This window comes from Tinamus guttatus, unplaced genomic scaffold, assembly GCF_059628265.1.
Source record: "Tinamus guttatus ecotype Peru unplaced genomic scaffold, ASM5962826v1 Tinamus_guttatus_pri_ptg000245l, whole genome shotgun sequence".
NCBI classification, from domain to species: Eukaryota; Metazoa; Chordata; class Aves; order Tinamiformes; family Tinamidae; genus Tinamus; species Tinamus guttatus.
In genome coordinates, this window is record NW_028288779.1 from 504,631 (window position 1) to 526,813 (window position 22,183).

Sequence of the window (22,183 nt, forward strand, 5' to 3'; positions counted from 1 at the left end):
GACCAGAATGCAATAATGGGAATTCATTTCACTGACACCCAAAGACGGGAAAAAGTTCTCCAATTTTTAGGTTTCTTTCCAGATGTTAGAGCACTACACTCAGGAATATAAAAGCAGAATATCTCTTAGGAGGGCACAAAAGTGAAAATGGGGAGCAGTGGTTTGTTTGTTTGTTTTTTTTAATTTTAAATTCAGATCAGTATTATCCATGCTGCTGCTTATTCTAATCTTAACATTCAACCAAATACTATATTGGGGGTCAGGAAAGCATGGACTAAATGGGAAAAAACAGCCCAAGGAGCCCAAAGGGAAGGGCCAGGCTGCAGTAGGAAACGCAGGAACGTTATCAGGACTCCTGAGCGGGCACGTGTTAACAACCCCTGCTCGGAGAGCTGCTCAGCAGCAACCACTGCCACCCGCCTGCGGCGTGAAACACCAAAACCATCGGCTGCAAGAAAAAAAATGAAGCATTTTCTTTGGTGCTCCGAGCAGGGCTGCAATGTAGGAGCTACTCTCTCTCATTATGCCCCAGCCTCAGGCATGGCCAGAGTTTTTAAGAGGCTGCAGTCTGGAAACTGTACGACCCGTAGAGAGTCCATGCGGGCGCCCTCCCTCTGAAACACCTCCCATTTACCACCTAGGTCATGTTAGAATTAACTTTATACAACGTTTTAAGCCTATGACTAAGAATATACGTAAATAATCCTTACTCAGCAAATGGTATTCACATCACTGAAACACATGACCAAGGTCCTGGAGAACTGGAATCTTGTTTTTCCAAATTTCTGACAGGTACAGATAGAAACCAATTTTATTACAACCTGGAATAGAACCAAAGCAGTGTCAGTGTTCAGACTGCTCTGATACATTTTTTTTACGTAGCGACATGCGTTTCCTCACCTCTCCATGAGAAATGTTTGTTAGTTATCCTTACAGCCAAAGAGGTCACATTTGATGAGAATCCTTTTACAAGAGGGATCTTTAATCTAGCAGAGAAAGAATTTGAGACCTGTTCATCAAAAGCTACAGAAAGAAGCAGACTAAACATAAAGCACATATTTAAACTAAGGATATGACAGCTTATGGAATCTCATTATGTAGCACCGATGTTTTATAGTGGAGACTCTTTCTGTCAGGGCTTGAACATGGGGCTGCTCTTTTTGCTCTGCTGCCTTTTATGGCTCTTTATTGAGATTATGCCCAAAGGAAGTGGCATAAGTTCCTGCAACCCTAAACTAAAGTCACTTATCAGTACTTGGTTGCTCAGCTCAGCAGTGCATTAATTCAGAGTGGTCATTGTGACACAGGGGGGAAAAAAACAACAAACTTTTGAATTCACCACTGCCAGCACATTCATGTAAAAAGAGAAGTTCTTCCAGTGTGTCTGATGAGGGACAGATAAGCTGGGTGTGCAGGGGTCACTGGGGAGGAACAGAAGGGCACGTTATTATAGGGGTCTTTTCACCAGAAGCTGCAAACACAACCGCTGAGAGGGCAATGTGCGAAGCCAGGGTCCAACTGCACTATAATTTGTCCCAGATCTGCAAGACCACGAAAGGCCAGAGAGCCTGGAGACGTATGGAAGCTGCCAGTAAGAGCTCTGCTCCAACTGTGGGCAATTCGTTTGGAAATGCTGTTTTCAGGACAAATAATGAAGTTAAGAGAAATAAAGTTATGAGGCTACTCCTGAAGCCTGCTCAGCTGGAGCGAAGCTTTGGCATGCACAGTTCCACCAAGCTGGTCCCAACACTGCATTTGGTCTGGGAAACATCCAGCACAGGAAGCTACAGTAGGGGGTAATTCCTGTTCTGAGTTACTATTAGTTTGATTTGTGTGCAAAGCTTGTTGAGGAGGTGGTGTCATTGCTGCAGAAGAAGGCTTAGGGGAAAAAAGAAATATATCAAAAAAAGCTGTTCCATATTTTCAGATGCCAGGAGTAATCATCTGCTGCTTTTCCATTTCGAGAAGAGTAAGCAATAAAAGATATTTGAAAACTGTATATAGTAGAATAGGATTCATTACCTCTGCAGTCTTCAGCCTTAGCGTTCATTCAAAAAGGAAGCGACAAAGACAGTATGAAAAGACTTAATATCCAAGTGCAGATGGCAACTCTTGAGTGCCATATCAATTTGGCAGCAAGGCAAAGAAAAGAGGAACTTCATATACAGAAAGTATCACAAAAGTTGAAATAGGAGCCAATTTCCAGAACCTAAAAGCACCTCTGGCTTTCTTTTCATTTCAGCTAAAATTGTTCACCTTGCTAAGAAATTACTTACGGCCACACAAACACATTTATCCAAAAGTTTAATAGTTCTTAGGCTGAAAATGATTCCTCCTTGCTCCAAAAACCACCAGCAGTCAGTAACAAAGTAAAAGAGCTCCTGTTTTCCCAAATCTAATCAAGCTTCCGAATTCCTTGATTCTAATCAAACGAACCCAGGAGCTGATTTTAGGAGCTGGAACTGTAATCACTTTCCTAAGGAACTTCAAAAGATTTGACAGAAAAGAAACAAGACTTGAATCCATGTGTAAAGATACATGTTTATGTTAGGATTACCTATTTACATTAAATTCATAATTGATGATTGATACTTAGCCGTGCTTCAAAAAAGGGAAAAAAAAAGTAGTTCCAAGAAAAGTGTATTATTCCAGAATGAAACTGAACGCTCTAAAAAAGTTTATGGCTTATTCTTCAGTGTGAAAATATTACTTCAATTGAAATGCATTCAGAATATCAACAAATTCCCAAAATGCAAGACTTTAGATCTATGTAGTCTCCTATATCCACTCTCTGAAAGTGGAAAAAAAAATCCCTTCTCCACTTTTTAAAAAAGGATAAATGCTCCCAAAACACAAAGTCAATCTACCATTTTAAAAGGCTCCTACAAAAACAGCATACATTCCTTTGTTTCCTTGCAACTATGTTATATTTTAAGCAAAACTGTGTCCAAATATAAAGAACACTTGATGTTTCAATTCCACAAGATTTAAATATTGTAATATTTATCACTGAAGAGTCTCAGCATTTCAATGGCACAGATTTTTTTTTTTTTTTTTTTTAACAACACAGAGATGGGAAGCCAGTCATTCAGCTGCACTCAACGTGCTGCTTGCACCGTGGTTCGCTTGTGCCCAACCTGGAGTGCAATGAGGGCTCACCCTGACCCTTGCTGTTTCCATGAAAAAGCTTTTCAACACTTGCACACAGGTCAACACACAGGATGAAGAGCTCTTCAGTTCTTCCACTAAATATAAAAAGCCAGTTTTCTTTAAACTGATAGTTTAATAGTTATGCTAAATATAGATTTTGCCATATTTTTTGCTTGTAATTCAATGCAACACTTCTTGACAGTTCAGTCATCATCCTGCTGATTTCTTTTCTGTCAAGGGAACAGAAGAATTAATGTTAGGACACAGCCATCATAAACAGAAGCAGTAATAAGACACTACAGGTATTTTCCGTATATGTTGGAAATTAGAAAATGACTATATATCAAAACCATTTTTTGAATGATAAGCGATGTTTCCAGCAAACTAAATGCAGCAACATCAATCTTCTCTCTCCCTGAACGCTCCTCCCAAAAGGTATTTTATTTACAGTAGGAACAGAATTAGCCCTAAATGTAACCCAGCTAAAGAAAAAACAAAAAACAGACAGACATATTCGCAGAAAACATAACGCAGTTGTCTACATAAAGGCAACTTAAACTCTTCCCCCACTTATAAAGAGGTCATGGAGAACTACCACCAAAAGTACCAAGAAATTCTTATCTTCTGCAGGGGGGCAGAAACTGTTAAAGCTTTTCCTGATATAAATTTTTTCTGGCTTTCAAAAAGGTTCTTAAAAGCATTAGCTTTCAGCCAATCAAAAAGTAGATTTGCATTTAATCTGTGTTTGTATTTTTACTTAAATAAGAACGAATACAGTCAGGTTCTCCAATAACAGTTTGTCAAGTAATATTCTTTGCTAGCCCAGAAGACAAAATTAAATGAATTGAGATTGGTATGACAGCTTACTCTTCATCAATAAAATAAATATATAAATGAGCTTCAAAACATATTAGGGCTCCATGCATCACAGTTTTTAATGTTAATTACAGCAGCACAATGCCAGGCACTTGCGTGTTCCCATTTCACAGAAATGTGTACACTACTTCTTACCAGTTTAAGAAAGTCAATTAATTTGTGAACATCCTCTCCTGTAGAAAGGTCCACAAAATCTTTCGGCAGTCGGTAACTCAGGTATGGGCTTGGCTGGACAGGAACTTTGCTGTTCGTACAACGGAAAACTGGAGAGTCCTGGGGGAAAGACATTGGATAACACAGAAACACACAGGGTCTGTGAACAAACTTTGTTATGTTGTTTAAAACTCCTCACTAAGACCCAATGAGTCACCTTGCCAAGGAGTTTATTTAGCATTTACTAGCAGTTGTAAATATTACTATAAACTCTGCCCATTTACAAGCAGGAGTTAATGTTATTTATCACTATGCAAAGGCATTCCCGTCCTCAGGTCAAAATTGCCACAATGTGCTAATTATTTTTCATGTAATTAATATGGCACTGTTACAAGTTTATGTATAACAGAGCCATTGGAAACTCTGGGTAATAGCACCCTTCTAAACATCTGGACACTGAGAACCTTCATCATAACAACCATTAACTTGTCTTCACAGGTCTCCTGCCTAATTTCATGTTCACGAATACACCTTTGACAAAACTATGGCCTAAGTTTTCTTCCAATTTATTCATTTTTTAATCTTTTTTAAGCCAAAAATATATCTAAACTCAATTCTAGTGATAAATTTTAAGAAGCTCAATATCATTTTCAGCTAACACACTGCATCTTTAGAACCTGCTACAAGTGTCAAGCAACACAATTACCTATTGGATGGCAAAAAGTGTCTTCATTTTGTAGATCCTATTTCAACGACTTTACTTCAGATTCTGTGGTCAGATGCAAACTGAAGCATGAGGAGAAGCCAGCCCACTTTTCATTTGGGGTTACACCAGACAAGCTTTGTAAAGCACCTGACCCCAAGAAATCCTCAACTCAAAATTTAGTGGATAGCATTCCCATGGATGGCTCAAGAATTAGGACTGTGTTTTAACCAAGATGACAACTTTTAGCAGAAGGGCCCTCAGAGGGATCTTCATGCAATGAAGAAAAGCTGTTACTAATAAATAAAGCCTGTTTTTCCCTCTCCTTGTTAACAGGGGCAATGCAGCTTAGAGCAGGGATAGGACGGCCCTACTCTGCAAGTCCAGGAGTTCAACCAAAGGACAAGGCTTCCCCGAGGATACCTGGTGTGAGGAAGACACAGAAGTTCAGCTTCTTTTTGCCTCCCACTAAACATAAATCTGGAGACTGGGGAGATTAAATGACAGGCATTTGCAACAAAGAGGAACTTCAAGGCAGTAAGTAACACACTGCAGATTTTAAGAGATGAAATCAAAATGGAAAGAATTTGAAGATGCATCAAAACTAGGCAAAACCACGTTTCAGGGCACCTTCTTGGTAACGTGCAAGAGTTGTAATAAGGGCTGGTGCTGTCTGAGCAACAACTCCCTCGTATGAAACTAGAGCTAGCAAGTGATACTTGAAGTGAAACACTGCCTAAACAGACACTTCCACAGAGTTTTCATTTCCAGAGGTTAGGGCATCCAATTATTTGAGTGGGATCTGGATCACAGCATTAGTAGAAGCAAAGAAGGCCCAGAGAGCCGAGGGCCTCCTTTCCCAGCAGATCGGTACCTGCTCCGTGGCTTCCCCTTCGCCCTGTTCTCCCTTCAAGTTGTTCCCAGACATCAGTTCTTCCCAGGTGAACAGCAGCGAGTCTGTTACTTCACCAAAAGGGTTAAAATCTACTAGCCAAATCTTGCCCTGCAAGATAACGATGAAGGAATTAAAGCGAATCAGAGAATTTGAGATGCAATCAGAAGATACACACACATCTTGCTGCTTAGTGTTAAGGACAAAAAGTCCTTAGTCTTTAAAAACAGAAAAGATCTAAGTCCATCTGTACTTATACAGTTAAGAATATTCTAATATCCTTTACACTAAACATATTATGGACAGTTTTAAAACACATCAAGCTTTGGCTTATTTTATATACATATCATATATAAATAATATTCTTTAAACAGAAGATCAGACAGAGCTCAACCGAATGCTCATGTGTAGTGTTTTTAGGTAAGTCAAATCTCCATGGTTTTCAAAGATCCCCACACAGCATGAACAGAGGGAAGGGGGAAATGGAAACTGGGATTTCATCTTTAGTCAAAAGCCACCTCTACGCCGCCGCTCAAGCCACAATCGCCAGGATTTCTGATCTTGTTCTGTACTTAAAGACAGTCCCTTCAGGGACCAAGGTCTGTAAAATGCTACTGATCATGCAAGATGAAAGGTGCTGCACATATCCAGACAGATATAAAGACAGAATAACTTGAAGCCATTTTCAGTATAACCATTATTACTATTTTCTCCTGCCTTGTTTTTACTATGTTCCTGCTCTGAACAGTTCTGGTAGCATGGACAATCCTCCACACCTGTTTTACAACTCAAAAGTGAGAGCAGAGAGATGAATGCAACTTTAGTAAAGTTAACAGAGGAGTCTCTCAAGGAGCACAGAATAGTTTGCATTCCCTGGGTCATCTCAAGCTGCAGTCCACAGTACTAGGTCACCTTTTTTTACCTAAGAAAGTATCACCTATTCTAGTAGAATAAAAGGATTATTACTCCTTATAATGAAATATGAGTACAACTGGCAGTGAGAATTTGAAAAACAGGTAAGGAATCTGATTTCTTGTAGATGCAGTCAAATATGAAGAGGGCTTCTGTAAAAAGGGACAGAAGGCTTATTCTGAATTAGCAGTCAGCTGGAACCAGAAACTAAACCTGAAGGCTGTGCAGCTACTAAAAACTCCCTTTGCCTTCTCTTTCCCTCAGTCCTGAAGGATCTTTTCTCTTTAGAGATCCTTCTTATCCCAGTAACTGGGAGAGGGGATGTGGCCGACGCAACACATCCGTGAGGATGCCATCCCACATGCCTGGGAAACAGGACACGGCCGACGCGAGACCTCGTGTGGATGCCGTCCCTCATGGCTGGGAGACGGGACATGGCCAACACGAGGCCTCACGAGGATACAGTCCCTCATGCCTGGGAAACAGGACGTGGCCGACGCGAGGCCTCGCGAGGCCGCCGGCCCTCACGGCTCGGAGAGGGGACGCGGCCGACGCGAGGCCTCGCGAGGCCGCCGGCCCTCACGGCTCGGAGAGGGGACGCGGCCGACGCGAGGCCTCGCGAGGCCGCCGGCCCTCACGGCTCGGAGAGGGGACGCGGCCGACGCGAGGCCTCGCGAGGACGCGGGCCCAGCAGGAAGCCTCGTGCGGCGGCACCTCTCAACACCCTGTTGCAGAGCAGGAGCAAAGCAGCCAACGCGCTGAGTTCAGCTCTGCGGCGGCAGCGCCGAAAGCAGACGGGAGAACTGCGACTTGAGGCGGGGACTTGGGCCGTTTCTTTCTCATTTTGGGAGGGTGAAAAAGCAGAGGCAAATCTGCGCGGCTAAGCTGCAGCACCTTGGGAACACCACTGACAGCAGGGCGCAAACAGGCACGCAGGGCGAGCTCTGCTGTTGTTTTCTACCTCTGTTCCTCTTCGAGACTCAGTCACAAATTCTCATTAAGTGATGTTCTGCTTTTGCAAACAGGGACATGTTGATAGCTCTAAAACATCAGGAGGAGGAATCTCTAATTTAGATGCATTCCACCACACTAGAAAAACAAGCTAATGAACCAATTTAATCACAGGCAGAAGCAACAGTTGGCAAAGTTCACTCAGCAGTTCAGAGGATCCTTCCCCTCATCAAAAATGTTTATACCTTGCAAAGAGACATCCCTAGGAAAGGTCCTGCCTACCTCAAGAACATGAAACTTTTCATAGGAACTTGAGATCACATCTCTAAAGAAAAGCTGTACCCCCCCCCCCCCAAAAGAAAACACAAGTTGCTATTGAGATTAGTGAAAGCAACCGCTGGTTTCTGTTGAGCACCCATCTCCCTTCCTTCCTCCCTGCAGACAACCACGATCCATCTGCAACACCAAACATTTTTTAGAGGCTGTTTTACATCTACACTGAGCTTGGGCATTTGTCAGTTGATGGGAAGACAACCAGTCTAAAATATAAGATGTTCCCTCTCTGGCCTTACTAAAGAAAAAGCACAAAGCGCTGGGTCAGCAATCACACTATCTTTCCAATTAACTATGTTTTCAAATCCAACATGCAGCTCCATGATTAACATGTAGTTTAAGATGACTAGTTGTGTGTAACAGTAAAGCTATTTAATCGTAATCCTCTGCTTTAGCGATCTTTGTCACATGGAATGCACAAGCCAGGTAAGTCGAGCTGTGCACATCCAAAGGAAAAATAAAATCATGTAACATTTTCTCATCCTGAAACAAGACCAAATAGATTTATCACACCAAGACTTCATGCTGTATTTCACTAAAACATTAGGCGGCTGAAAGGAAGTGCCCATAACAAAGACAGTTAAAAGGAAGTTAAGAGAGAGATAAAACACCAACCAAATTGTTACATGTCCCTGAGCCCAGCTGCAGGTTCACGCACAGTGCAGCCTTCATGGGTAGAGACATTGGCATCAGTTTGCATGTCAACAGGAGCTACTGGTGGCCTCAAGCCACTCATTATACCGCTTTGTTCATGACAAGTCACCATGTTAAGTCGTATTTACCAACTGAAAGACCTGGGAAACGGGCAAAGAGCAACTCTCAGGTCTTTACTGGTCAGGTGCTGCGCAACAACTGAGCTGCTAGCAGCAAAAAAAGAGAAGTGCAGAAATGAGAAGGGGCTACCCAGCCCTGCAACGTCTCCTCACCGGGTGAGGCCTCCAGGCCATCACGTTTTTAGGACCACATTTCTGTGCACAGTCCTTAAAAGATTATTTGTCTGCCAAGCAAAGAGCTAGCTCGGATCCGCAGAGAGCCTAAGGGGAGAGGCGACTGTGGAAAACCTTGTTCTCCTCCAGATCCCTGCTGCTCCTCTTCCATCCTGCAGCCAAAAGTCTCAGGAAGCATGTGCAGAGGTTTGCTCTTGCTCTCATTCACAAGCACTTGTCAAACAGTTGCATGTTTATAGTTGCACAAATTTAAAACCAGCAGACCTGGGGGCAGTTCCCCCGTTCTGCGGGTGTGCAACCGGGCTCTGGAAATTCATCACACAGCATCACATGCTCCTCTCTTGCTACCTGTCACTCACATTCAAGGGGAGCGGTGAATAACACAGCTGCAAACCACAAAAGTACGTGTGAAAGGAGGATCTGACACACAGAGGACCATCTGGTGCTTGACAAGCCCCAAGAGCAGCAGACAGAGATACCTACATACAGACGTGTTATCCTGACAGATGAAGAAACTCTGCTCTTTTGAGATCACACAGACTGAAACTTTTATTTAAATCATCAGTCTTGATGCTTCAGCTGTGATGAGGCAGAGTACCTGAAGGCAGAAGTTGGCCAGATGCTAAAGTTTGCTCTTCATTTTGCCAGAGAGCACCCTCAAGTTTGATGATTTGTGCCTAGACAGGTAATTTTCATTAACATTTAGCACAGCTGTTTTTAGCCTGCAGCCTGATTTTAGGTTCCTACAGTAAAAGCTGTGCTGAGTAACAACATAATAATTATTTTCCACATAACAGATGTTCCTGTTTAGTTTATGTTTTGCAAACTATGACATGATTTACTATTATATAATTACAAAATACTTTAGCAATGATCAAAATCATAATCAAGATTTACCACAGATATTCCCAATTTAGCCACTTTATTAAAATAAAGACTTTACCAATTCTCAAATCATACACAATTCAAATAGCAAGGCTTAGAAAAGTGTACAGCATTTGGGACCATGTTATTGCATTTCTAGTTTAGGATTTGGAAAGAAAATTGAGGCTAATGCAAAAATGTAATTCTCATACAACCACACGATTCTCCAAAATCAGATTTTGAAAATTTAAAACTACAGAATATTTTTGGAGTTTTGGTTTCTTTTAAGCCTACAGGTGTGTGCATGTGCAGCCCAGTTCATCTCACCTTGTTTCTCTCCACTGACTAGTAGAAGAGCCAACATGACTAACTCAGATATAGGTATCCAAAGGTAGGATAGGATTTTTCTCTCCAAACTATGAGTGCCTGGGTTTTCAGGGTTCCAATTTGCTGAGCACTCTGAATTAGAGCTACAGGAGCTATTTGGAGGGAAAAAAATAGATTCCATCTGTCCTGAACTAAAACTAGTCACCCAGCATTCATATATTTTCAGTAACTATGCTTTTGTAACCTAGACTCCCATAAATAGAGTTATTTTTTTTTCTCCTCACAAAAGTAGTCTGAGACCCACGATTAGTCTCAAAGAGTTACGATGCTACAGGGATGAACATCACAGAAAAAAATAACACCCAAGGAATTATTTTATGAAAGAAAGTGCTAAAATTACCCCTATTTTTTATGGTGAGCAGTATGCAAATATGTAACTTACTGGTCACTTACCCTGCTGTCTCTGTACACATCAAAAACAACTGAAAAGGAGAAAATAAAGTTAATTTTAAAAGAGATATAATTCCACAGAAGATGTCTAAATCTTAACTGTGTACCTAGAACCACTGTCAATGCACTGAGAGAGACTGTCTGCTGGGCTTTAATACTGGTTTATTCTGTTGGCTTTTTCCCCCTCAAAGAACAGGTGATTTAACTCCTAGCATAGAGGGGAGCTTATCTTCAGCGGTACCACTGCTCGTCCTACAGCAGGAGCGAGAAACTCCGAGGAAGGATCAAGGCGTCTGTGCACAAGCCTTTAATAAGAGAAAGTTCCTGCTTCCAAGAGATTAGGAGCTCAGCAGATAACGAGACAAGCAGACGGAAGCAGAAAAGGGGGCAGGCTCAAGGCAGCAGTGAAACGGCTATGTTCAGTGCTGTTAAGACACATCTAATGATTCCCAACAGCTCTTTCAAACACCCTTTGCTTTTTGACAGTTTCACAGAGTCACAGGATGGCTGAGGTTGGAAGGGACCTCCAGAGATCACCCAGTCCAACTCCCTGCTCCAGCAGGGACACCCAGAGCACGTGGCACAGGGTGGCATCCAGGCGGGTTTGGAAGATCTCCAGAGAAGGAGACTCCACAGCCTCTCTGGGCAGCCTGTGCCAGGGCTCTGGCACCCTCAACAGGAACGAAGTTCTTCCTCACATGGAGGTGGAACTTCCTTTGTTTCAGCTTGTACCCATTAGCCCTTGTCCTGTCACTGGGCACCACTGAGAAGCAAATTTAAGCAAAGTTGCCTTATGTAGCTCCATCATTGGTCCTCCCACTGAATTAAGCATGGATCTTTGTATGTGCGTCTCCCTGTTAGCTTCTGTTCTGCACGGTTAAACAAACCCTTGATTTGTCTTTCCACCCAACTATGGAAATCAGCAAATAAGAATTCAGGTCTGACGAGTTGCACCAGTTTAGCAGAAAAAAATTAAAATTGCCAGATTTAGAAAAGCCTCCGACAAATGCTGCACTGGCACTTCCTTCACAAATAAGGAACTGAGTATTTTGGCTAGTTAAGAGATTTCCTCATGTGTGAGACAAGCTAAACTCAGCATATAACTGAAGAACAGTCTCAGCGGCTGCTCAGGAAGCTGCCTGTCAGCAGCACCTATGTTGACTGATCACGTCCACATGTACAAAGCTACTTGGTAGCTTAGCCTGATGTTTAATGCCAAATTGGCTGGGTTAAGATTATACCACAACTAAGAACTCAAAACGAGCCACCTAACTTTTTTTGACTGCATGACCTAAAAATTCACAACGCTTTCTGCAAAAGCTCAATTATATAGACTTAAAATATCACTCTGGACGTAAGCAGTAGGATTTTCTTAGGAAAATCAAGCCTTCAAGATGGCTAAGTCATCAATGCAAAGAAGAGCTCAGCAACCCCAGATTCCTTCTGTAACTGCTGAACAGAACTTGTTGCTACTGGGTAATCTGGGTAATCTCTTATTGGGTAATCTCACTAGTCATATTTCATTAGTGGAAAAGTTACACCTAAGCTTCACAGTGATGTTTGTCAGTTTAAAGCAAGCCAGTGGCAATACTGATCATTAATCACTGAGGCTGCTTTCACTTAGTGGGACTTATAGCACTGAAACGTTAGTGACTATTTGGGACACTCACAAACACTGAGCAGAGAGGAAGACCTGAACTGTTCCCTCCTCCTCAGTGGTCACCCCAGACCAGTGTGTCAGGAACTAGATGCTAAAAGTCACCCTCAATCACAAGCAACTCAAAGTAAAGCTACGGCCTCAACTCTCGAGTAAGTATTGACACCTCTGAAAGATTGTTTTTAGTGGCATTTCATGCAAGTTTATGAAAAAGTTCAAACACAACTTAGAAGTATTTTTAAGTATTTGCCCATCTGTTAATGCTGGGCTTGGGCTTTGCACCACTTCAGCTGCTCTGGCTCAACTCTTCCACCTGGAGAGGCTACCAAAACCAACTGCAAAAAGCAGAGCAAACGGCACCAAAAGAAACACCCAAAGAAGCAAAGTGTTGGGGGGGGGGGGGGGGGAGGCGAGGTGGTAATGAGGAAAGCTTAATACCTCTCCCAAAACAGCATCAAAGGATATGCTGGAGCATGAAGAAAAGGGAGGCGGAAAAAAAAACACAGATTTTTTTTGTGACATTTCTCTGCCAGAGACAGGTAACCAGGACTCAGTGTCTAGGATTGAAAGGTTAGGAGGAAGAAAGAACAAACCTTCATCCCAGAGTGCTTCCCTGAAGACTCATTTTCCCAGAGCTAATTTAGATGGTGCAGTTTTATTTACTTTACATAAGATGACAGACTTTGGATCTTTCAGTTCATTAGATGGCTGTTTCAGAGCCTACATCTAGGCAACTATTTCTAAAAAAGCCACCCTGAATTCTTATCTATCAGTTGATTACACACCCAGCTGAAATTATGTTGTCTTGGAACATACAGGAGAATTAAAACAGGCAGTAATCAGAATGTCATAATTGTATGGTTGATTTCCCCCAAACTTCAGGGCCAGAGATCTATTGAATTAGTACTCTGCTTTCCAGACTGCTGGTCTTCAAGCAGTGACTCCTGATAAGTTGTCTGAGTGGCATAAAGGAACCGTGCAGAATCCAATGACTAAAGTTTGAATAAAGCAGCCTGGCATTAAAAGGTACCCCCTGCTGAAAGTCAGATAGGACAGATCAGCAGAACAGGTAGCCAGGCCCCCAGGTTCAGTACTCAGACCTCTAAAGCGGACCATGTTAGTGGCCAACAAAACTGTTAAATTTATGTGCTTTTTAAAAATAAGGTTCAGTCCACAGAGGCCAATGTAAATTTCTCCATCCTGTTTTTCATTACTCCTGACACCCCTCACAGTACAACACTATTCTACAGTCACTAAACCATGTTCAGTAACTATTTCAAAATTATTTTTTCCACTGCTTAGAGATAGTAGAAATACTCTTCCTTTATTTTGAATAAGCCTGATCAGCTAAAATACTATGCATTTTTAAAATATTTTTCATTTTTTTCCACAGTTTTCACTCATCTCCAGCAGTGAATTGGAATTTAGCACACCAGTAATTCGGTGGGCCATGGAGGAAACAAAAACAAGCCCAGTGTAGCAAAGGGACAAGACAACAAGTCTCATTTCTATGGAATTGGCCCTGCAAACCCTTCCCAGTTCTGAAGTCTCAGGAAACTACTCTGCAAAACAACTTCAAAAAGGTAGACCCTCCATTATTGTTTTTAAATCATTGTAACTATGCCTACATCAAACATTTTAAAACCTGCATAAACATCATCCCTCTCTCCCCTTTGCTTCCCTTTCCAATTCAAGCCTTAAGATACTTACAGTCTTCATCCAAGAATTTATACTGTATGTTTCTCTTGAAAAACTCCTGGATTGATCTACAGATCTCTTCATGCTGCTTAGAGATATGCTCATAGTATTGAGTGTAGTCTCTTTGCGAGATACCTGTGAATAATTTTAGTTGATTACAAAGAGCTTCGAACATGCAAAAGACACAACCAAAAGGCTTTTTTATTATTATTATTTCAATTGTTGCTTATTCATTTCAGTTTTATTCACCCTGGTTACTCTGGCCAAAACCTTTTCCATTCTGCACATCAAAGGTAGAAACCAGCATCTGAAAATATGACATGAAAGGTCCAGGCCTGCAGGTACCTTGGCCAAGATGACAGACTGTAGTTGGACGCCTTGGAGATTCTCCATGGAACATGCATAGAGACATGAACAAAATGTAGTCACTTGGTAAGATACTATAGGTCAAGCCTTAAATCTTGGTATTAAGAAAATAGTCTCATAAAAACTCACTACAATAGCATATAACCTAATACACTGTTTCCATTTGCTCCCTCTGAGGGCTTTCTCACCCCTGACATTAGGTCACACCTGACATTAGACAAACTATTCCAATTGCATTAGAAGCCCTTAATTTCAGACATTCACTTGTTGGCAAGACAGTAGTTTAAGCTGACATCAACAGGGTTATACACTTAACATTTATCTTAAGTGACAGAAGTTCTGATAGAGAGTATGTAAACATAAATCACTACAATACCCTGCTGGAAAAATGTCAAATCAAGACATACTCATCACTACAGAACAAGTAACTTATGCTATTTATGAAAGAAAAAAGCCAGACTCTACCAAAGATGATGCATCAGTGCTGGCACTTTGCTATTTTAATCACATATGTAACACATCAGAGACTGCATCTTGCCATAAGAAAACGCTAAAAACCTCTGAAGAAGTGCTCTTTCAAAGACTCATATAAAATATAAAGCTTACAAAGTCAGGGGAACTCTGAATAATTAGTATCACTGCAAAGCTCAACTTTGGTCTAAAAACAAAAGAGATGACAGCACCTCAGGGGGATGCGGGTGCCTAACTGGAAAAGCACCACACTGCAAGCATCACTCATTGGCCCGACTCACAGGTTTATTAAGAGTAGGGGAATATGTTGTGAAAGAATTTGGAGATTTCCTCAGACAACTCTAGGATAGCTTGGAATTGCTATCTGCTATCTGCTGTGTTTTAGAAACAGCTTAATTAGCCAGAACACAAATGCTGTGGGGTATCTGGAAGCAAGCACTGAGATGCATAAATTCCACAGTAATCCTACATTCAAGCATTCTAGAGATGATTACAGTGATGCACATCTGTCAGTTGTGGCACCTCAGCACTACATAAAGGACAGGATTCAGCTCTTCCTCCTTCATACTGACCAAATAGAGAGTCCCTGCTACTAGTACAAACTCCAGGAAACTGCAATACAAACCCTGTGACTGGCATGAATGGAAAGAGGAGTATGGATGCACCAGAAGGAGCATTAAAAGAAGGGTTATAAGAATGGCACACGGTAACAGCAGCTAAATTAGCAGATCCCAGAAGATCTGTGTTATAGGATACCCAGATCAGGATACAAAGGACAGTGAGTAAATCCCTGATGATTAACAGCAATGGAATAGGATGGAGAAAATAAATCACTGCCAGTTCCCACCTGGTACAAAGAGGCACATCCGAAACTAGCACATAGTCACTGCCCTGAGCACAACTCAGCAGAAACAGTGAGGACTGTGTAGCTGATATCCATTCATCTCTTCTCCGTCACAAGGAATCCTGGACAGACTACCGGTACACGTGCATCTTGTTGCTTGCAAATACACAGGTGTAAGTGCAAGTGGAACTGGTTTCATTTTATAGCAAAAAATAATTTCCTCCCTTCCTATGAAGTCTGGATTAGAGCTTTGCTACATCATTACTACAACAATTCCACATCATTTCCTATGATAGAAAAGTTCAATCCTAACAATTTGGCTGAGATAAGGGCAAACGTGCACAGGCTCTGTGCTATCTACCAAACTCTGTTCATTATGATAGTTTCTGCTGTCACAGATTGTTGTCACAGAATCTAATTCAATCTCCAGAAATAAGGGATGGAACTCAGTCCAAAATTAAAATCCTCTCCAAGATCTACATGTGTTCTAGATACCTAGGCTCCGATTATGGTCAGAACAACACAATACACAAAATTCATCTGACCCTGAAGCACATAGGTAAACAGAGTTTAATTGCCCAAAATACCTTCTCCCGCATAAGCTGCCTGTCCTCAAGCTGTCACAGGTCTCCCATGAATCTCCTAATGTCTCTGCCAGCTCTCTGCGTATGTTTTGGACACCCTGGCTGTTCCGTGTCACTTGAAGCATCCTAAATTTAGATTTTTAACCCAGAGTGATGGGTCACCTGCTTTTCTGACTAAATTCCTTTGACTACAGCATGAGCTCAGACAGCCAGCAAACCTGTGGACACGTTCTGACCTACTGAACTTTCCACGCAGAGTATCCAGATGTGCTCACACTCTCAGGATACCGCCCAAGTGCCTCCTTCTCCAAGGAGACTACGACTGAGTATGCTCCTGAATAGAAAGGAATCATTTGCTTAACATCCTTTGGATTAACTTTCTGAATCAGCAATTAGAGTTGAGAACTTCCCACTGCTACACAGGGCTGTCAAGATTTAAGATGAAATGGAAAGGAAAACTTGGCATTCCATATTTTAAAATCACAGAAAAAAGAAAGAAAGAAAGAAGAAAAAAAAAGAACATGAATTCCAGGTAAATGTGGTGAAGAAGAATCTTCAGATTTAACATAGAGCAACTGTTAAGAACTTTGAGTGGATTAATCTTCAAGAAAATCCTCACCTATAAGCTTGTTTTCCTTGACAAAGCATCTGAATTCTGCACCAGGGATTAGCTCACACCATTTTCGAAGAACAAGCTACAGAGGAAAAAAAACAAGCCAACACGTCACAAAAAGTATTGTTAACAGGTGACTTTGTGTCACCAGGCATACCTTCTTGTTATTCCAACAGTTTTGTTAAAATTACAACACAAACTCTGAAGCATAGACACCTCCATCTTCCCCTACAAAAAATATTAATTCATATTAGTCCATCTCAGAAAATACTTAAAAAGTAATATTATAACACTGATTTCCAGAAAGCAATTTGATAAATATAGCACCTCTTTCCAGAGCTTGCTCTGGAGCTTGCTGTTATGTGGGTGTTTATGCCTGGAACTTCAGATAAGGTTCAAGAGCCTTGAATATTCCTAAGCCCTTTTCCACTGGTCAGAAACAGTTCATTGTGACTGCATTAGAAAGCCATCCTGACTGAACCAAAACTGGACTTCCATGAAATCATGGCTATGCAAAAGTAGAGGGCAGACATTAAAAAATACATGTGTGTGTATATTTTTTCTATTCAATTTTATTCAAACCAAGATTTATGTTATGTGAACCACTAATAAATATGCTCCTCTATTTTTCACTGAATGCTAGCTAAGACCAAAGCAACTCTGCAGCAGCACACACTGCAAAAAACACAGCAATGAAAAACAACACTATTTAGCTCTCCCTGGGATGACAAGAGGTACTTGGTGCAAGCTGGAGCAATTAAGTTCACATTGAACAAACTGTTTTGCCATGAGGACAGGAGAGGCTGCATTGTTTCCATCCACTGAGGTTTTCAAGATTAGACTTGAAAAAACTAACCCCAAACAATCTGGTTTCATCTCACACCTGACCTTACTTTGAGCAGGTTGGACTAGGCACCATACGAGGTTTCTTCCCACCTTAACTATTCTATAATCATCCACTTTGTACAATATTTTTTAACCAAGAAACTTCTAATGAAGCAACTTTGAAAGTTACGTTAGTGTTAAAGCACGGAAAACAAAAAATTCTGCTGTGCAGCATATCTGTCTTGGCATTGGCAGGAAGTTGTTCTCCAGTCAAAAGAGCTGATGAGCAGAATTAAAATTAACCAAATCAACCTCTATTCTGGGATACACCCAAGCAGGATTCTGTGACGCCTCTGAAGGCGCAAATCCATTAAAATAAGGACACGGGACAGAAATAGTAACCCAACTATTACAGTCAATAGCACAGACGCCTCGTAATTACAGCAGATCCCTGGCACTTCCTTCAGTTGCTGTATTCCCTAAGCTGAAGCATTCAGATGAATCTGTTATTTTGAGGCCCTCAAATACTGTTCAGGGCCACTGGAATCTTCCAAAACCTACGGACTGCAATAGAAAACTCAACATGAAACTTGACACTAACTACAATGTGAACATGAAAATCTTAATCCCATGTTTTCTGTATTTTTGTCCCAGAATTCTACATTTGAAAGCACATTAAGACTGTTTCAAAGCACTAAAGACTTTCCTAAAGCCTATGTTTACATACAGAATGATTTTAAGAGACATAATTAGATGCCAAAACAAAAAAGATAGCACCACATGTACAGTTTAAGGCATCATTAATATCTGAATCACTAAGCTAAGGTTTTAATCCAGTAATGAGCATTTGTAACAAAATACAATCAATCCAGTTCTTAGCAGCTGGGATGGCCCCAGCCACACAGTTGGTTTCTCTATCTCTTTTCAGGTCAGACATGAGGGAAAATTTCTACAAGGAACGAGCCGTCAAGCACTGGAACAGGATGCCCAAGGAAGCGGCAGCGTCACCGTCCCTGGCAGTGTTCAAGAAACGTGTAGATGAGGCACCCTTAGGGACACGGTGGTGATGGGTTTATGGTTGAACTTGATCTTGAAGGTCTTTTCCAATCTTCCAAGATCTTTTTCCAAGGTCTTTTCTATGATTCTAAGCGACTGCTGATGTAATGTTCACAAGAAATGTGCTATGAAGAGTAAGTGATTTTCAGCTGCTAAGCTTGCCTTTCCTGGCCAAACCCAACAGACATCAGAGGAAACTACAAACAGCTTGAAAAGTCTCAGCTCATCACTGACCTGTAATTAAACAAACTCCGTATGTCCTATAGTTCCTACCCAGACTTCTCCCCACTGCTCAAGCAACACAAAAAAAGAACTAAAAACAAAAGCAAACACACTTGGGCACAAGCCCAAGCACAAATGGCAGCCTGCCCACAAGGCAGTAATTCATTTAAATTACCTAGAAATAAGGCAAATCAGCTCTTACCTCATAGTCCAAGGAAGGATCAGGCGAATCATCAGTGCAGTGAATAAACCTGGGAAAATAAGTCACACACATCAAAATCTGCTTCTACATACAAAATTTTAGCCACAGGGAGAAACATAAAATTGAGTTGTGAATCATAAAAGATTGAGAATTCAATCAAGAAAGATTCAATTAAAAAAGACCTTATCAAAAAGTATATCCAAGATGAACAACCCAAGTAAGTTCGGTAAGCCACTAACAAGCCTCCTTCCAAGGATTATCAAGGAAAAGAATCATCTTTTTATCTAGCGTAATTTGGAAGCCTTAATTTACACAAAGATTTAGATAAAAATGAAGTATTTTGCATTGCTGAGTCTTTTGTTCTAGTTACCAGTGCTGTTCCTTTCTTCTTTACTGCTATGCAGGCATAACCAGATTCTCAGAGAGCCATATGAACTTTGGCAATCTAACTTAGACTCATTGTGGCAGGTTTCTCCCACTAATTTTGATGTTTTGCTTCCTAAACACGACAACCGAGACATCACGTCTTACAGCAACTCAGGATTATTTTCATTTCCATGAATAAGGGACACAATATGGCACCACTCGACACGCTTGCTAGCACAGCACGGTAGCTTGCTAAATTAACAGCATTAATGCACTTCAAAAAATAGCCCTTGAGACTGGAAATAAACAAAACTATTTGCAAAACTGCCGGCAGATGCCAAGATTTTGTCCCTTGTCATTATCTGACTTTGAGCCACCACTCAGGAACTATCAAGAATGGAGGCAGTTACACCTGAGCCAACTATTTATGCTCTCATTTTTATACAGCAAACCTTACAATAAATCCGGTAACTTTTAAAGGCAGACATCAAAACCCATGCATTTTCCTTGCAGGGCTACTCCCTGGCACCAAGCTCCTCGGGTGCACAGCAGAGTTGTGTAAAGGGTCACAGCTGAGCAACGTTCTCACATGACAACGTTTACGCGGCCTCCCGTTGGTGCTCCAGCTTACTCCAGCAAGAGGCACCTTTACAATTTTCCAGTTGTCACAAGACACCCTTACTATCAATCAGAATTAAGTATCTTACCTAACCCTCAAATATTTAAGAGTGCTCCATGTGGGGGAAGTACTGCCTCTTTCCCTGCAAGTTGGGAAGTGGAATTCCTGTGTGTATCCCAAGCCATGCTGGCTGCTTAGGTATTGCTCCCAAGCCAAGCAAACAAAATGGTAAATATGGAAGAAAATATTGCAAAATGCAGAAATATCATTTTTCCTTGAACCTCAATGAGGTCAAAATGGAAAAAGGCAATAAAAGACAAAAACTCAAGTCACTGCCCTCTCTCTCTCCTCATTTTTGTTTTTGTCAACAAAACCTTATTCACATTCCCCAGCTTTCTGTATAAATGAGGGGCAACTGGATGCTGTTGTAACTACGTATTTTATACCAAATATATTACAGCTCAATCCTTCCATTTCACATGGCCCTTCAAAAACTAGAGGCAAAGGCAGCGTTTCTTTACCTTGCATCCTATTCAAATCCAGAGCTAATCAAAACAGCATCCAGAGACACTTAGGATTGCAGAATTAAAAGGCAACTGGACTCTTTTCTGAAAATTTGAAAAATCATCATTACAAATACTAGTAAGAATGAAGAAATTAAACTCCATAGCTCATAAACCTTGGACTTGTTTACAGATTTATATTTAGACATCAACAAGAAGGATCAAGGTCTCTGCACACACCAGGTGTATGTTGAGCTCTAATGCTTGCACTTAACAGGGTAGTTGCTACATGAAGTAGTTATTCAGTTTTCAGTGCTCTGAGCAGGGTGATTTAAGAATGTTTATGAGACCTTCAGGACCTATCCTGCAAAGAAAGCCATAAACTGAATTGCAAATCATCAAGATTATGTTTTTAATCGTTTGTTATTATCTGTGGAATAATGAAAATTTTAAGAGTTATTTTGTACCTGGCAAACTCCCTTGCTACTATCTCACAATCTAATTTAAAAGCTTAATAAAAATCAAGCAGAAATTTCTAACAGTCTTTGAATTGTATCTTTATTTCTCAAATATTGAACTTCACTGGAAAAATATTCAACTAAGGACCATGAACAAACAGGAGGAGATTCACATAGCATTCAAAAGAGCATCTTGTACTACACATTCTATTAATTCCTAGTTAAAACAAGGAGTTAAAAATCTCAGCAAATACATATCGCCTAAAATGTAATTTTCCACAGTCTTTCATGTGCAATGGTTTCCTGTGAAATAGGTTAATAAGTGTCTGAATCAAAGGCTACAGCTCCTTCAACACGACATCCTGAATGCCCAGTCACATCTTTATGAGCCAACACTGCCTCCTACCTTCTGCCAGCAGAACCCAGGCTGTTATTCCTCTAAATCTCAGGAAGACAGGCAGAAAGGAGGTGGTAATTTAACTTAATTTCTTGCCTAATGTAAAATGGGTTCATCTTGTGTGTAGGATATGTTGTTTGAAGGCACTTAGCTGCAGAGGTGTCTGCTGCATGCAGTGGGTTCCGTGCATTTTGGGCATACACACCCTGCACCTCCTGAAGGAGGTTCCCCCAAGGATTATCCATGGTATTTGGCTAGAGATTCAGGCAGTTAGCTGCTCGTATTGAATGTTTTACAGTTTTGTCCCCTAGATCTGGGAAACCAGGGAATTTTGGGGATCCAATATGTAGAAGGCTGGTTTCAAAAGCGTAATCAGGGTGCTAACTTAGAGAAAAAAAAAAGAAAAATAAAGTATTGGTACATTTGCTATATTTTAAAACTAATCATAAGATCGTAGGAGTCTAATGGATAAACTTGAGAGCAGACTTTCTAAATGACATGCTGAAGTAGGCACTTAAAATTTAAACAATCCACAACACCTAAACAGAAAAACTGCATCTCTCCTCATGATCTGTGTGTCTTGCATATAAATAATACATCTGGAAAACATCTGCCCTGCCCACTGGGAGCTGTTTCTCATGCTTAGTCAATGTGGAAGTCGTTTCTTATCCAAAAGTACGACACAGGCTCCCTTCTTTCCTGCAAAAAGGCACCTGGGGCTTAAACAGGGTTGAGCTACTGCTG

The 22,183-nt window shown here is 41.1% G+C and overlaps 1 protein-coding gene across 1 annotated transcript in view; it reads right to left on the bottom strand.

Moving 5' to 3' along the window:
- Positions 1 to 3,205: 3,205 nt before the first annotated feature.
- CDC123 (cell division cycle 123) overlaps positions 3,206 to 22,183 on the bottom strand; it is a 28,019-nt gene continuing 9,041 nt past the window's right edge. Inside the window, exons 7-13 of the mRNA XM_010216251.2 lie at positions 19,097 to 19,145; positions 16,798 to 16,873; positions 13,926 to 14,048; positions 10,562 to 10,590; positions 5,757 to 5,885; positions 4,162 to 4,299; positions 3,206 to 3,380 (exon numbers count right to left, since the gene is read on the bottom strand). Of these exons, the coding sequence (XP_010214553.1) occupies positions 3,354 to 3,380; positions 4,162 to 4,299; positions 5,757 to 5,885; positions 10,562 to 10,590; positions 13,926 to 14,048; positions 16,798 to 16,873; positions 19,097 to 19,145 (571 nt within the window). The 3' untranslated portion in view covers positions 3,206 to 3,353. The remainder of the gene's footprint in view (positions 3,381 to 4,161; positions 4,300 to 5,756; positions 5,886 to 10,561; positions 10,591 to 13,925; positions 14,049 to 16,797; positions 16,874 to 19,096; positions 19,146 to 22,183) is intronic.